The sequence below is a fragment of the Saccostrea cucullata genome, unplaced genomic scaffold (genome assembly GCF_032062105.1).
Source record: "Saccostrea cucullata isolate Sc308-1 unplaced genomic scaffold, CSIRO_AGI_Scuc_v1 ctg411, whole genome shotgun sequence".
NCBI classification, from domain to species: Eukaryota; Metazoa; Mollusca; class Bivalvia; order Ostreida; family Ostreidae; genus Saccostrea; species Saccostrea cuccullata.
The window spans coordinates 133,132-150,493 of record NW_026927468.1 but is presented as its reverse complement, the minus strand read 5'-3'; the positions used below and the strand labels follow the sequence as shown (position 1 = coordinate 150,493).

At 32.8% G+C, this 17,362-nt stretch overlaps 1 protein-coding gene across 2 annotated transcripts in view; it reads right to left on the bottom strand.

The window, feature by feature from the left end:
• Nucleotides 1-17,362, bottom strand: part of LOC134274575 (ATP-binding cassette sub-family C member 4-like) — a 41,014-nt gene extending 23,652 nt beyond the window's left edge. For both annotated transcript variants that reach the window (XM_062756851.1, XM_062756852.1), the window contains exons 1-8: nt 17,273-17,362; nt 11,594-11,868; nt 9,760-9,870; nt 8,445-8,565; nt 7,683-7,898; nt 7,352-7,441; nt 5,756-5,919; nt 4,358-4,483 (exon numbers count right to left, since the gene is read on the bottom strand). In XM_062756851.1, the coding sequence (XP_062612835.1) occupies nt 4,358-4,483; nt 5,756-5,919; nt 7,352-7,441; nt 7,683-7,898; nt 8,445-8,565; nt 9,760-9,870; nt 11,594-11,667 (902 nt within the window). In that variant the 5' untranslated portion in view covers nt 11,668-11,868; nt 17,273-17,362. The remainder of the gene's footprint in view (nt 1-4,357; nt 4,484-5,755; nt 5,920-7,351; nt 7,442-7,682; nt 7,899-8,444; nt 8,566-9,759; nt 9,871-11,593; nt 11,869-17,272) is intronic.

Sequence of the window (17,362 nt, the reverse complement as noted above, 5' to 3'; positions counted from 1 at the left end):
TTCATCATGAAAATGTAATTAAAATCCAGCATCTGAAGCAAGATTGAAAGTTTTCATCCCTTGATGCATCATTTAAGCAACTGGTTTATATAAGCTTTATAGTTTCTTGGTGATAGACTTGCACCAATAACTTTTACGAGGTCTATTATCTGGAAAATGTATGTCGAATTTAGCATCTGAAGCAAGTCCATTAGTGTGCATCCTAAGATGTATCATCCATGCAAGTTTGGTCAACATAGGGCTTAAAGTTACTTGCAAATGAAACCTGTATAAAATAATTAACCTTTCCACTAATCCAGAAAATGTAGGTCAGATTCAGCATCCGATAGTAGAATGCATCCTTTGATGTACCATCCATGCAAGTTTGGTCATTATAGGGCTCAAAGTTACTTGGAAATGAATCCTGCACCAAAAAACTTTAACCTGTTCACTCGTCCAGAAAATGTAGGTCAGATTCAGCATCCGAAGCAAGTTTGGTAGTATGCATCCTAAGATGTACCATCCAGGCAAGTTTAGTCATTATAGGGTTCATAGTACACTGTACCTTGAAAATGAAACCTTCAGCAAAAACTTTAACCTGTTCACTCAACCGGAAAATGTAGGTCAGATTCAGCATCCGAAGCAAGGCTGGTAGTATGCATCCTAAGATGTATCATCCATGTAAGTTTGGTCATGATATGTCTCATAGTAACTTGGAAATGAAACCTGCATCAAAAACTTTAACCTGTTCACTCAACCAGAAAATGTAGGTCAGATTCAGCATCCGAAGCAAGTCTAGTAGAATACATCCTAAGATGTACCATCCATGCAAGTTTGGTCATTATAGGCCTCAAAGTATCTTCGAAATGAAATCTTCACCAAAAACTTTAGCCTGTTCACTCAACCAGAAAATGTAGGTCAGATTCAGCATCCGAAGCAAAGCTGGTAGTATGCATCCTAAGATGTATCATCCATGTAAGTTTGGTCATGATATGTCTCATAGTAACTTGGAAATGAAACCTGCACCAAAAACTTTAACCTGTTCACTCAACCGGAAAATGTAGGTCAGATTCAGCATCCGAAGCAAGGCTGGTAGTATGCATCCTAAGATGTATCATCCATGTAAGTTTGGTCAACATAGGGCTTTAGTTACTCGGAAATGAACCTACACCAAAAACTGCACCAAAAATGTTAACCTGCACCAAAAACATTAACCTGGTCATTCCTTTGCTGAAATTGCAGCATCTGAAACTTTGACTGGTACAATGAAACACACTAGCAACATCTTCCATGCATGTCTAATCAATATAGGACATAGAAGTACTTAAAAAGAAAACTGCTCCAAAAAACTTAACCTTAACCCGGGACGCCGACGCCGACGCCGATATCACATGAACCCAGGTGAGCTAATAATCAGAGATTACAGAGCTCACCTCAACGTGTGTTGTCTTTAAGTAAGGCAAATTAAGTCACACAATTAACCAACAAAAAGTATACATCCAAAAATGCAAAATTTATGCAATTTTGATACTTTGGAATACACCTATATAAAAACTAAAAACTAGTTCTTCATCATGAAAATGTAATTAAAATCCAGCATCTGAAGCAAGATTGTTTTCAAATCATTTAAGCAACTGGTTTATATAAGCTTTATAGTTTCTTGGTGATAGACTTGCACCAATAACTTTTACGAGGTCTATTATCTGGAAAATGTATGTCGAATTTAGCATCTGAAGCAAGTCCATTAGTGTGCATCCTAAGATGTATCATCCATGCAAGTTTGGTCAACATAGGGCTTAAAGTTACTTGCAAATGAAACCTGTATAAAATAATTAACCTTTCCACTAATCCAGAAAATGTAGGTCAGATTCAGCATGGAATGCACCCTTAGTGTACCATCCATGCAAGTTTGGTCATTATAGGGCTCAAAGTTACTTGGAAATGAATCCTGCACCAAAAACTTTAACCTGTTCACTCAACCGGAAAATGTAGGTCAGATTCAGCATCCGAAGCAAGTTTGGTAGTATGCATCCTAAGATGTACCATCCATGCAATTTAGTCATTATAGGGTTCATAGTACACTGTACCTTGAAAATGAAACCTTCAGCAAAAACTTTAACCTGTTCACTCAACCGGAAAATGTAGGTCAGATTCAGCATCCGAAGCAAGGCTGGTAGATTTAAGATGTATCATCCATGTAAGTTTGGTCATGATATGTCTCATAGTAACTTGGAAATGAAACCTGCATCAAAAACTAACCTGTTCACTCAACCAGAAAATGTAGGTCAGATTCAGCATCCGAAGCAAGTCTAGTAGAATACATCCTAAGATGTACCATCCATGCAAGTTTGGTCATTATAGGCCTCAAAGTATCACTTCACAAAAACTTTAGCCTGTTCACTCAACCAGAAAATGTAGGTCAGATTCAGCATCCGAAGCAAAGCTGGTAGTATGCATCCTAAGATGTATCATCCATGTAAGTTTGGTCATGATATGTCTCATAGTAACTTGGAAATGAAACCTGCACCAAAAACTTTAACCTGTTCACTCAACCGGAAAATGTAGGTCAGATTCAGCATCCGAAGCAAGGCTGGTAGTATGCATCCTAAGATGTATCATCCATGTAAGTTTGGTCAACATAGGGCTTATAGTTACTCGGAAATGAGACCTACACCAAAAACTGCACCAAAAATGTTAACCTGCACCAAAAACATTAACCTGGTCATTCCTTTGCTGAAATTGCAGCATCTGAAACTTTGACTGGTACAATGAAACACACTAGCAACATCTTCCATGCATGTCTAATCAATATAGGACATAGAAGTACTTAAAAAGAAAACTGCTCCAAAAAACTTAACCTTAACCCGATTATAGGTGAGCTAAAAACATTCCATTTTAGATTATAGACTTAGTCATATGCATATTCTTAAATTCTTTAGAACTCATGTTAACTAGAAACTTCATGAATGAAAAAAAGATATTTTTAAAGTAGGTGTGGGTCCCTTGAATTACAGTTTTAGTAGCAAACTTGCTACAAAGATTTTTATATAGTTCAAAACCAGTAAATAAACACATGTATGCTAGGCTAAGCATTAGCATCTTTCATTTAAGCTTTAGTAGCCTAGATAAAGAAACATGCAAATACATGAAGGTTAATAAATATCACCTGTATATTAAATAATGAACATGCAAGTTAGAATGCTAGATATATGTTTATATAATATAAATACAATATACAAATTAAAGCTATGAAAAACTTGTGATCTATTACAGAATTTATCTACTGTATTTTTAACATGTTCAATTTTTTGAAAATTTGAACATTCTCAAAAAGACAGTTCTGTTACCCCCACCCCCCTCTCCCCTTCTAAATGCAGCACTGGTTAATGCATATTAATTTATTAAATATGTGACCTTAGTCCTTTGATTATATCCATTCTGTATTTGACTATAGTATTTAAATAGTTAATACAATATTTTCAGGAAAAAATAAATAAAATTCTTGTCTTGCTATTATATGATTACAGTGTATAACAATATAGGTATATGTACTCTTATAATTTATTAATCAGAAAATAGAAAAGTGAAATCTCATATCCCAAATTTAGAGTACTTGTCAATAAACAAACAAAAAATTTATATACAGTGGAACCTCATTTATCCGGACGCTTTGGTCCTTGTCAATTTGTCTGGAATATGTGAAGCGTCCGGATATCTGAATTACCAGTTAAACAAGAACAAATATCATTAAAAAATTCTGTTCCGAGGAAAAGTCGTCCGGATACTGAAGCATCCGGATATCTGGCGTCCGGATATCTGAGGGTCCACTGTATATTTAAAATTTTAAAAATATACAGTTGAACTTCGATCGGTATCTTGAACATCAATATCTTGAATACCGTGAGCTGCAAGTTCCCAATGACTCTTTCTTTGAGTATTTTTTAAAAAATCTCAATACATATCAAATTCTCAGATGTTTCTTTTTATAGGTTTTTCCTCTGTCCACAGTGTTTTCCCTTTATTTCAAAGTAAAGGGCTAGAGATAATTTGTAACAGGATTTGGGTTGGGGTTTATGACATATCTCTGCGGATTTTACATGAATTGTACAACAATAAAATTTGATTTTTTTTTATTTCAAAGCAGCATTTTTGTCAAGTGAAGTGGTCAATTTCGCTGGTATAGCCAGTTCTTACGGAAAACGCAGTGTCCAATCCAGTTAAAGATAATGACGTTCAACTGTATGTGCTAACACAGAATTCTCATTTTCTTAATCTCAAGGTCATTTTCCCTTATTCAATTTCAGAGAGTTTTGGTAAAAAGTGTCAAATTAATCATGTTAATATATTACTTTGTAAAGAAACTCAATATAACAATTACTTTCTGATCTTGGCGACTAACTCTCCGAAGGGTTTTTCCCAGCAATACATTTTGATAACCCTCATCCCTGAGATAATCTCGTTCATCACTTTCACTCTCTCATCTGTGTGGACCGCAGTCTTGTGCCTATAAAGTAAAAACTGGGTATTCAACAATTAAACATTATTTTAGCAAAATTTCACAATTAATATCCGGATTAGACAAATTCACTGTATAATAATTCATATATTTTGATGAGTATATAAAATCATGTTGAAATTACAAACAGAACTATCCAAGATAAAACTTGTAGCAAAATTGCCAGTATTTTTCTCCACTTGAAAAATTATACATATATACTGAAACGCAAAAGAAACGCAACAAGCAGTAATCTACAAATGTTTGATTTTTTTATCTAATGATTTTCAAATATGAATACTGTAAGGCTAAACTCACTTTTCAGAACATCAGAGATTTGATAAAAATGTTAAATGTTTATCTTTTTACTTTACTAAGTACATGTAACATATGACTGTTAAAACACCCCCCTCCCAGCCATTCAAGTAAAACGTGCAAGACTGTCCTAATCAACAATTGCAGCTTAATTTCTACAATACAATAGGTTCATCAATATCGAGATATGATCGAGCGAAAGAATTATTCTTAACCATTTTTAAATGCCCGTTTTTCAGATGATTAGCATGATTAGTACGAATTTTCCCTAGATAAGAGCAGTGTAGCCACCCTTGGACTTCAGGTACAAGGACTGTCCTTAATGCGTATGATAGGTAAGACCCTGTTGAGGCGTAATGTAGTGAATTTTTGCATCAGCAACTCTCCATCACCTTTACATTGAAATGTTCCAGCTAGAGCAATGGAAATGCGTACCTAAGCCATTTTCAAGAAGCCTTGGCATCGTTACGGGAAACGAAAAGAGAGTTTATTTTTTGAAATATTGCTGCATTACTTATGATGAACAGTAAAAACCCTTAAAACTCCACATTATTGCCAAATGTTTTGGTAAACATGCAATTTTTGATTTCTGTTAAACAAACTTAAATTTGACTTCCGGTTATGGTAAGAAAATCGTTCAACCGTTAAATTACAGATGTTTACCAAATTGAAGATATTCGTAATTTTAAGATACAAAATTCTTTACTTTACATAATTATTTCCTCAAAGCAGAGTGTTGCGTTTCTTTTGCGAGTCAGAATATAATATACCATGTGGATATAATGCATATTCAATTCTTGACATTTATGATTCTTTATACTATGTCATATATATGAAAAATTCAAAAGAAAACTTTGAAAACACACTAACTTAATCAATTCAAACTCTTTATATAGTAACTGTTATACATGTACACTATGAATGCTAAATTCTGGACAAGATTCAATTCTTCTTCTAATGACTCACCTGAGCTTTGCAAATAGTTTTCCCATCAGGCTCTGAACTGGTACAAGACAAAGAAGGACAGCAAATCCAGCAATGGCCGAGGGGCCCAGCTCCATCCATAGAATAACCAGAACAAATAAGGCCTGCAGGGGACCAATCCAGATATAGTGAATAAACATCACCGCCTGTATAAAGGAAAAAATGGGTTATGAAAAGTAAGAATTTACAAGAGAAGAAATTGTTGGTGACATTCGTTAAAATTCTCAAAAATCATACTCTAAAAGCCTTTGGCATGAAGTATATTATATATATATATTTTCAAACATTTCATCATTTAGTTTTTTAATATGCCTTCTCGAATCCATTTCATCTGTATTTATGTATAATTAAATGCTGCTAATTCTATTATAAACATTTGGGTCTGACATCTAAATACATATTAATAAAATCTTTTCAATTTATGATACATGTACAATTGTACATATAAAAGGGAAATCTTTACTTGTCATGTTGTCATGATGAGTTTTTTTTCTATCAAGCTTTAATTATAGATGATTGATACATATGTTAATTAGGTTTTGCAGAATACATATTATGTAAACAAGAGAAGCAAAGAATGTTGCTGCAGCAGTTATTTATATTACTGTAGATAAAATCAGTAAAAATACTACATGTACCATTGTACCTCTTATAAATCTGAATTAACATTAGTTATTTAGATTTAGATACGAGATTTAACAAATAGATTAATTTGCTTGTATGAAAGGAACTGTCTTAAACCATGATGTGTCAATTAAATGTTCTAATTGAAAGGTTTCTATCATATTTATGAAGATTACCTTATAATTGCATATCTTGTTTCATTATACATGTATACCACATATTTAAAGATTATTCATTTTCAATAGATGTAAATCCATGTACATACCATATATCATGTATTGAAAATTCATCAACCGAGTATCACCATATAAATCTATGTGTTAGTTCTGCATTTGGTTGCATGAAATCAATATATCTCTACTGTGAAAATGTATTGAAATGTGAGGGTGGAAAACAAAGGAAATGGCTCATTTCTTAAGCTTTTTTTTTTAAAATTGAACTTTTAAAACTTTTTGTGTAACATTTGCAGCTAATAGGTCAAAGTTTCAGGACTGGTGAAATGAATACACAAGGTAAATTAATTGTGTAGGTCAAGGTTTAGTGATTGAACACATACCAGTACATGTATTACTTCAAAACATTACTGTAAAAGAAATCTGCACATGTTAAAAAATAACAGAGAAGAACTAGTATTTGATTATTCTCTTGAAATACAGTAAAACTCAGATTTATAGTGAAGTCCACAGGAATTGGTGGCTCTAGTTCTCTAAAAAATTTACTCAGAATTGATTCATTGTAAGAATTTTGCTGCATTCCCTAAAAACCCTCCTATATCCATGTTTATATAAAAGCAAGTTTTACTGTTAAAGCCAAAATCTGAACTTCAGTTTGGACAAGAAAGCAATAACTTAAGGATGCATCATGTGAGCAAAACAGTACAAGAAACATGCATAGAATTCTATCTGAAACACAGTCAAAAGAAGTCACGCCATGATAATTGTAAGAAAAAATTACCGTATCAAATCGGTTGACGTCGTTGGACATCAGGTTGACTATCTGGCCTGTCGTTGTCTGCCCCATTGCCCTGTTACTCAGTCGTAAAGCCTGAAAATATCAGCTAGATTACAATGTGTTTAGTGTATAATTAAGAAACCTCAGTCATTGTCAAACTTTTGCACACAAGGATTATAAAATTCATTTGTTAATAAAAATATATTGTATTCAATTCAAAACAATAAATCTTAACATCAGCAAATTATGTTAATACGGGTATATATTATGTATTTGTAAATTTTAGGTTGACAAAATGTAGGTACTGATACATGTACCATTGTACAATGATTACCTTCCTGTACAAAAGGGAACAGCAAGCAACTCTTATTTGCATTCCGATTCGCTGAACTGTGAAGAAGTATGGATGGTGAGATACTGCAAGAACAATGGCAGCTAAACTCATTCCCATGGCATAAAGGTACGCATCCATTTGTGATATGGTGGAATTAGGTGTGAAGTACCGGATCAGTTGTCCTAATAGCAGAGGTTGCACAACCTTAGTGGCCTCCTTAAAAATAAAAAAAAAAAATCAAATGTTCTTCATTAATAACCTAAAAAACTGGATTAATTTCAATCAATATGTATGAATTATTTTTCTCTAACCTGTCATTGTTTTAAGATAAATTCTTAGTAGATGCTGCTATTAAAGCCCACACTGATTTTTTTTTCTGTTTGGGATGCACACTTGTATTTAAACAAAACTATACAAAATAATTTTAATTCAAATTTCTCTATTTCCCATAAATCCTGTGCTTTTATCTGTTTTAATTCTTCTACAACTAATGACAAAGTAGAAAAATATATAATAATTCACTCAAATTTTTTCCAAATTTTGCCTACAAAAAAAATGTACTATTTTTTTTAATTTTGCTTGCCCGCTCCTACTCATTTTACAGATGACGGACAAACAAGAAATTATGTTGGTGTGGCCTAATACTGAAAAGTCATTACCCTATGAGATTCTTTTTAATACAAAAGAATGATAACATATAAAATTAGGATCGATAATGGAATAATATGCAGTTCAAACAAAAGAAAAAATGTGTATTCTTACTTCTATGAACACTATGATTCCTAACAAGGCATATTGAACACCAAAAATCCTGACTATGCATTTGGAAAGGCTGGGGGATTTATCCAATTTCTTTGACTTGGCCAGTTCAATATTCCACTCCCTGAAAATTAAAAGAAAATCATGATCGTAATTAACTTGTTTAATCAAAACAGTAATTCTCATGTCCAGTTTGAATTAGTGAGCTCAAAATCAGCAGGTCTTGTCAAATTGAATACAGTCACATATGTGATAAAAGAATATCATGAAAACCCTGACACCAAATGTTTAGAAGTTAAAAGCAAGTAAGTTTTTCAAAAGGTTTAACTTAAATTAAGGTCAAGGTAAGTTGAATAAAAGTCTCAGAATAAATATCAACTGTTCAAAGGTTATGGTCAAGGTTAAAGTCTTTCAAAATTAGGTCAAACTCCAAGGTAAAGGTACATGTACGTTTGCATTTCGATTGACTCAAAATATGTATTAACATGATTAATGTTAACTCAAAATTTTACATAGAATTCAGCAGCATAGAAATAAAGGCGAGTAATTTTATTTCGCGTGTGATGCTTCTCGCAAAATTACACGATAATTAATTCCACACATTTAATTAGGAATCTACAGTACATAAAAAAAACAACTTAAGTTATCATGACTCTGAATTATTTACATCTTCCTCTTCTTCAGATGAACCAAGAGATTTTTTTTTATATCAAGCTTGGTCACTTCACAATTTGGTTAACTAATAATTTCATAAGAATTCACACGTAATCAAATATTGACAAACAATCTCTGAGATAAGTCAGCATTCCAAAGATAAGTTGAAAGGATGGAACTTAAATATCTTTAATATGTAAAATTATGTAAACTATAAACTAATAAACTGGACAGCATTATCTAAGATAAATACCATCCTATTACAAGCAATGGTTTTTCCCTTGACTTTTAAAGTGACACTGTTTAAATATTGGCAAAATCACAGTAACATAACAAAATTTCATTTTAATAAGTTCAATCCATGTGGATTAGTTAACTTTTGTTTATTTAACAAGTGCAAGTATTTTTCTCAAAGATAGCACAGCTCTCATTTATCATGAAAAATCCCCATAACCATTGTCTATAACTATTGTAAGTCTGCTTTGATTAAAAACAATTGCAATGCTCCATGTAATTTGATGTAAAACAATAACCATAATTTTAAAAATAAAAAGGAATTTAATTGACTCAAATTCTTTTTATATAATCATGTGGATCAATTGATTATGGCACTAAGAGTGCGTAAATTAAAACTGATCATCTGAACACTGACTAAATTCATCACCTTTCGAGTTTTTTTCCGAGATCCTCAGATGAGTCCTCGTTCGTAACATTGAACATATCATCTACCTCCAGTCGTCTTGTGTAGCCTTTTCGAAATATTGGGTTCATCCACCTTAAAAGGTATAAGTTGAAATTAAAATACATGTAGTTCAGATAGCTCTACCAATACTGCTCTGTGATAATATGATAGAGGAGGAGAAAAACTGAAACTTAATCATGTGAATCTGACATACAACTTTTTTTTTAATTTTAATGAAGTATCTGGATGTCTCTTAAACTTAACTGTTTGACTAAAATAAGATTAATTAAAACCTATTCATCATTAATACTATTCAGTTGAAATTCAGAGAAAAATTCTGAATCAGAAAATTGATTAAAAAAAATGGGAACATGTTACTTTAATCTTATTCTAAACATGCTAAATGCATGAACATACACTATATAACATTTCAACATGACCAATGTAAATATATATTAATTAGTACTTTTTAAGTTTTAGAAACATGTAAAAATATAGTTGCATTTCTATGGATATGTTCCTGAATATCAATAATTTGTTGCTCTTTCACCTGTTCAGTCTTTTCAATCTTGCTAAAACATACAATCTCATTTGATTCAAAATAATTATGTTATCTTCAAATCATTTTCAAACTTGTACATGTATGAGTTTGGAAATAAAATACCATATAAATATTCTAACTTTCCTTGAGATGTAGTATCGTCTAAATAAAGGAAATTAATTCAAATGAAAATGCCAGCATGTATTTGTCCTATTTTGACATTTAAAACATGCATTTATACACAAACAAGTTTACATTTATATATCAGTAACTATTCATATCATGTTTAGACTCAAGTCTGTCAAACAAAACAGTTATAATTGCAAGTCCTCTGAATTCCATTCATAATATGGATGCTAGGCCAAAATAAAATTATAGTTTGTTTGGAATTGCCTCCCACCTCATTGAAATGCCCCCTCCTGAAAAAATTTTATTGACCAAGAGTACGAAGAATTTTTTTTTATTTAATCAATTTTTTGCCTGTTATTCATGTATCATATGCACCATACAAAACACCGACAGATAGTGTCAGATCTATGTAAAATTAGGATTTTTTGTTGATGGAAGATGCTTTATTTAAAAGTCAGAAAATGTATTTACTTTTTACTAAGATTTTTATCAAAAATTTTTAATTTATCTTCAGTTTAAAAAAATAAAATAATTTCCCTCCCTCCCTCCTGTGTCTGAAACCCTTCAGGCGGCAATTCCAAACAAACATTTTTTTAAGGATGGCCCTATATATTCCAGTTTTAGCATATCATATATCATGAACCACCAAGATGTAACAAAGCAGTGTGTGGAATCTGTTAATTTTCACCACAGGCACTTCCAATCTTATATTTCATAATTATCAACAGAAAAAATATACACCTAAGTAATTTTTTAAATGAACAATTAAGATGGAAGTGTCGATGATTTTCACCAAATTTGACAGCATGCAAATAAAAGCTATAACTAATGTATATGGTTCTGAAAAAATTTAACATTTTTTTTAAATATTAGAATTGAGTGAACTTGTTACATTGTATATGTTATAGTATCAATCCACGCATGAAATTCAATCTAATTAAAATAAAATGTCCCAAATCCCCTGGTGAGAACAGCTGAAGTTTAGGATAGGGGTCGCGGTTCCCATATTCCCAACCACTACACAACTGCCATACAAATAACTTTATGTCCTATATATTACTGGCCCTTGCAAAATAATAAAAAAAAAGTATGTCCTACTTACTAATGACCCTTGCTTCATGAAATGAAAAAGTACCGTACACTTACCAGAACAATAATTTTGACAAGGGGTTCGCCGTCAGAATCGGATTCGGGTTGTGATGTTTTAAACTTTCATCCATGATGATCAGATAATTTCTATAAATCTAGTTGGTTCAGCATTAATTCTCATATTATTTATCCATAAGACCAAATTACAGGGATTACACAATCCACGTTCCAGCCGCTTTCAGTTTACATCATTGCAACTTCCGGAGAGTAAAAAATCATTAATTCATTCCTTGTATTATTCTTTAGAAAAGTTGATTTTTCGAAACAGTACCCTAAAAAGAGAGAGAAAGAGGTGAATTTAATGGGTCTGCCATTCAAATTCATAGACAATAATGAATTGTTCTACACTAGTTAGAATAATCTAACTGTGTCTCGGAACCGGGTCCGTAGGACAATATCATTTTAACGATAGTACATTCTATCTAGTTCTACACCTGTCATTTAGTACTGTATACCAACCTGGAGTGAACCGAGGGCGACCGCAGCCCAGAAATTGACCATTACACAGCTGTTAGGCCTAGATAAGACATTTTGTGTGATACAAGTAGACAGACATATAACTAATTGAGCTACTTACTGAGTAAGTAAGAAGATATTTTTTTCTTTTTAGATATATGCACAAAATCATGTTCAAATTCTATAGAATTTAAATTTAAAAAGGGGGGGGGGGGGTGACGGGTCTGTCGTGTTGTCTTTCGAATAAAATCAATTACAATATGGAATAAGCAAATTTAAGATACAGTCTTTAAATTCAGAGAAATTCCTTCTCATTGGCATGCAGCAGTTTTTGTCTATCGTATCAGTTTCTTTCCACTAGAATATGCTCAGTACGTAATCAGGTAATATATGTAAAGTATGGTACATGCATGTATAAATTTAGTAAATATTTCAAATGGCTCTGTTCTCTGGTTAAGTTTTACAACGAACATTCTGCGTATAATTAATCAAGTTTCTTCCTATAACGAATTCAATTTGTTCCAACCTCTCTTATTATGCAATAAATCAAAACATTAAAAAAAATTTAATAAATTTTAATGTTTTTCCAGTGGCGGATCCAGAAGTTCATGTGGGGGGGGGGGGGTTGAGGCCCAAAGGGCCGAAGGGGGAGGGCATGGGAGGGGGTGTCCCCCTAAGAAAATTTTGTTTTAAATGGTTCCAATTGGTGCATTTTCCAGCATTTTGGGGTACTTTTTGTAGCTTTTTTAAAGACCGATCATCACAAATTTTTAATAAAATGTTTCAATTTAATTTAACTTTACCACAAGACTTTAAACTTCGCTTTAAAAAATTGTTAAATCTGACAATTTTCGGAATACAGTTCAGTTGACTTCAAGTTCTCTTTACTTTAAATGCACCAACAATTATAATTTAGTCGTATGTCAAACTGACTTCCAAGACACAACTAATGTGCAAAATTTTTAAACACTAAAAAAATGAAAAATTGAATTCTTTTCAGAATCCCTAACTAGTGCTTTTCAACTTACTTGAGTATATACTGTCAATATGATTTGGAATATAAACACACATGTACAATTAATGAAATTTCAAACTGAAGAAAAAATTACATAAACTGGAGAATCTGTCAAAACTAGAGGGGTTTGCTTAGCCAACCTGGTTTTGTAAAACAAATTATATTAATTTGATTTTTAAAACGATAAAAAAAAACTGCAGAATAGTTTATTGATTTCATAGTTTAAAAAACATGCATTTTATCAGCAAAAGAATATTACTGAGCACACGGCGGAGAATCTACGTCATCGGACGGGATTAGGACACACAAAAATGGAGGACAAATGCTCCGCTTCGATGTAAGAAGTTGATATTTTTGCACTTATAAAGAATGAATATTAAATCAATATCCTGCCTAAAGTATGCCAAAGAACGTCAACTACAATAGACAATGTACGTTTGCTCGTGATAGAATCTTATTGTTCTTCTCAAGTGAGAAAAAACCGGGATATGGGGTACACATTTTTAAAATTCGACCAATTATTCGCATGTCCAGATGTACTCAACATTTTATTCTTCCGCGTTTACACTAGAACTAATATTTTTAAAAAATCCTGATTTTTTCAATAGTTTATTATGCTTTAATTATCCAAGAATAAAATATAAATCATTTTGTTTTCAGAAATGATGTAGGGCACACCAACACTAAAACGGATATGGGACACACAATAAGTTACTTTCAAACTGAAACATCGAGCATTCATATCTTAAAGTTTCCATTTAAATGACTGCCGTTTGATAGTATATGAACAATAACCTGTACAACTCATCTTTGTAATACTCATCCAAATACTTGATTCCCTTGGTTTGCTTGTATCCATACAAAAATTATAAGTTGAAAACGCTGGTCTGATCCTCAACAAAAGCTTCCAACATGAATTTTAAATTTTGACTTTTATTAAATTTCATGTAGAAATTTACCGGTGTTCACTTCTGCAGATCCATAGAAAGAGGGGGGGGGGTCGAAGTCCGGAGATTCTGTTTATTTTATGATATTTTTATTTAAAGTTACACGACATCCGCCCCCCCCCCCTAAAAAAAAAAAACACCCCTCCCCCCCCAAAAAAACACACACCTGTACAAACTCACGAAATATATATATTTTTTTAGCTTTGTTGCTTACTTTTCTGCTTGTCAAAATAGTTTGGAGGCAGAAAATTCTTTAATTGGAATTCCCTTGGTTTGCTTGTATCCCTACAAAAATTCAAATTTTATAAGTTGAAATGGCCGGTCTGATCCTCAACAAAAGCTCATTAGCTGCCAAAATGAATTTTAAATTTTGACTTTTATTAAATATCATACTGAAAGATACTAGTATTTACATATTCGAATCTAAAAGGAGGGTTGAAGTCCGGAGTCTATGTATATGATTTTACGTACTCTACGATATTTTTGTGTTAAGTAACACGACCCAGATCCAATCAAACACACATGAAATAGCTTTTTGAGGTTGATTGTTTTAATTTCTTTGCTTGTAAAAATGTTTTGGAGTCAGAACTTCTTTTTCTGAGTTTGTGTGGACACCCCCCCCCCCCCCCGCCTTCGAAAATTTTCTGTATTTGCATATTCAGTGTTTGTTTTTATTAGATCTTTGTCGGTAAGACTCTAGTATGTCAGCTGATAGGAATTAGGGAATTTTTCTTATGCTCAAATATTTGCAACAGCTGACAAACTTCTTTCAAAATTCTAATAGTTAATTATTACCGACTCCATATATTTGAGAAAAAAAGACAAAATTGAATATTGTACTTCGAAGTTAAAATCATCGTATTAATTGAAAAAAAAATTGTTTTATTATACATGTTTTTTTCCTGATATACTTTATTTTATCAAATAAAATATACAACATGACTATATTAAGATAGTCATGTTGTATATTTTATTTGATAAAATAAAGTATATCAGGAAAGACACATGTATGAATCAGTGATTAAATATCACGTAGTACTAATAAAGCAGTTCATGTCATCTTATTTACATTCGCTGGAATATTAGCCAAAAGCAATGATAGGAGCAGGCTTAAATAAACATTACCAGCAGTATATTTTTTGTTGTTGTTGTAAAAAGTACTTTAGTAGCTATACATAAGAAGAAATAATGTCAAGCTCTTTTATATGATAAGTTTTGAAGGGGGGGGGGGTCATTATCAGAGAAAAATGACAGCTAAAAACCTTTGATTGGCACCCACGAAAAGACAATTTTTGTTTTGGCCCTGCCCATCACTGGCAACCACTTTCATACATTCGATTACTAATATTATGTTCACCTGAGGCAAGCTAGGAGCAAATAAAATAGCTTTCCAAAACTATTTGTTGCAATTTGGAATTTCCCGATCTATTTTTAGACCACTGTGTAGGGAAAACAAATTCTTATTATCACCTGGAAGGTCAGTTGTTGCAAATATTTGAGCATAAGAAAAGTTCTTGATCTCTTTCCCATATTAAAAGACATGCAAGTGTCAAAGATCTTATTAATACCAATTTGCAGATTTGAGAACTTTTTCGGGATGGAGGGGGGAGGGGGGGGGGCCACACAAAGTCCAAAGAATTTTCTGACTCCAAACTAATTTGACAAGCAATAAAGTAAGCAACAAAGCTAAACAAAATTATTTCGTGAGTTTGTATGTGTGTGTGTGTTTTTCGTGTTTTTTTTCGAGGGGGGGGGGGGGGGGGGCGGATGTCGTGTAACTTGAAATAGATATATCATAAAATAAACACAATCTCTGGACTTCGACCCCCCCCCTCCCTATTTCTATGGATCTGCAGAAGTGAACACCGGTAAATTTCTACATGAAATTTAATAAAAGTCAAAATTTAAAATTCATGTTGGAAGCTTTTGTTGAGGATCAGGCCAACTTATAATTTTTGTATGGATACAAGCAAACTAAGGGAACCATGTAGTTGGATGAGTATTACAAAGATGAGTTGTACAGGTTATTGTTCATATACTATCAAACGGCAGTCATTTAAATGGAAACTTTAAGATATGAATGCTCGATGTTTCAATTTGAAAGAAACTTATTGTGTGTCCCATATCCGTTTTAGTGCTGGTGTGTTCTACATCATTTCTGAAAACAAAATGATTTATATTTTTTTCTTGGATAATTAAAGCATAATAAACTATTGAAAAAATCAGGATTTTTTAAAAATATTAGTTCTAGTGTAAACGCGGAAGAATAAAATGTCTAGTACATCTGGACATGCGAATAATTGGTCGAATTTTAAAAATGTGTACCCCACATCCCGGTTTTTTCTCACTTGTTTTCAAACTGTGTCGAAGTGTTTGGAACAATAAGATTCTATCACGAGCAAACGTACATTGTCTATTGTAGTTGACGTTCTTTGGCATACTTTAGGCAGGATACTGACTTAATATTCATTCTTTATAAGTGCAAAAATATCAACTTCTTACATCGAAGCGGAGCATTTGTCCTCCATTTTTGTGTGTCCTAATCCCGTCCGATGACGCAGATTCTCCGCCGTGGAGCAGCACCGTAACTATGCAGTTTTCTGTTGTTGGTTCTGTACCTGACTACATTGTACTGTGATCTTGGGATTTCACTGGATGCATGGACTACCCGATCTCTGAGGCACTCTCTGTTGATTACCTGTGTATTGTGTGCGTTCAAGCGGAAAGTGATTTCCTATTACGTAGTTGATGTATATTTCACAGTTGTACAAATAAAGGGTTCATGTTAATTAGAGTCTTATAAATGAAAAAAAAAAAAATGATAAAATGACACTTGTAAAAAAAAAAATCAATGAGCGGGGGAGGGGGGGGGGGGGGTTCCCGAACCCCCCGGAATCCGCCACTGGTTGCATATATAGTATATAAAAGGCCTAAAAAGGGTCCATTTTCATCATAGGTTTTATTTCTTAACTATGAAAATATAGGTTTTTAAATTCCTCTGATTGCTTGAAACATGCCAAAACTTTTTTTTAATATAATTAAGTCTAATGAAAATAAAGGAGGGATAGATATCATGATAATGTTACGCCCTTCATCTACTACCGTTGTCAAACTTTACTAAAATGTTTTTGTTTTTGAAAGCAACATTCAAGTAAATACCAGCTACATGTAGTGACGTACGAAATGAAATTTGAAATTTATTTGATAATCAGTACACCTCTCTCTCTCTCTTTCTCTCTCTCTCTCTCTCCCACATACCTTAATGGTCTCCACTGCCTCCGTGGACCCAGTTTAGATGGTCCACGGAGCTTCCGATGTTTAAGGGATCTATTATGACTCTCCCATGGA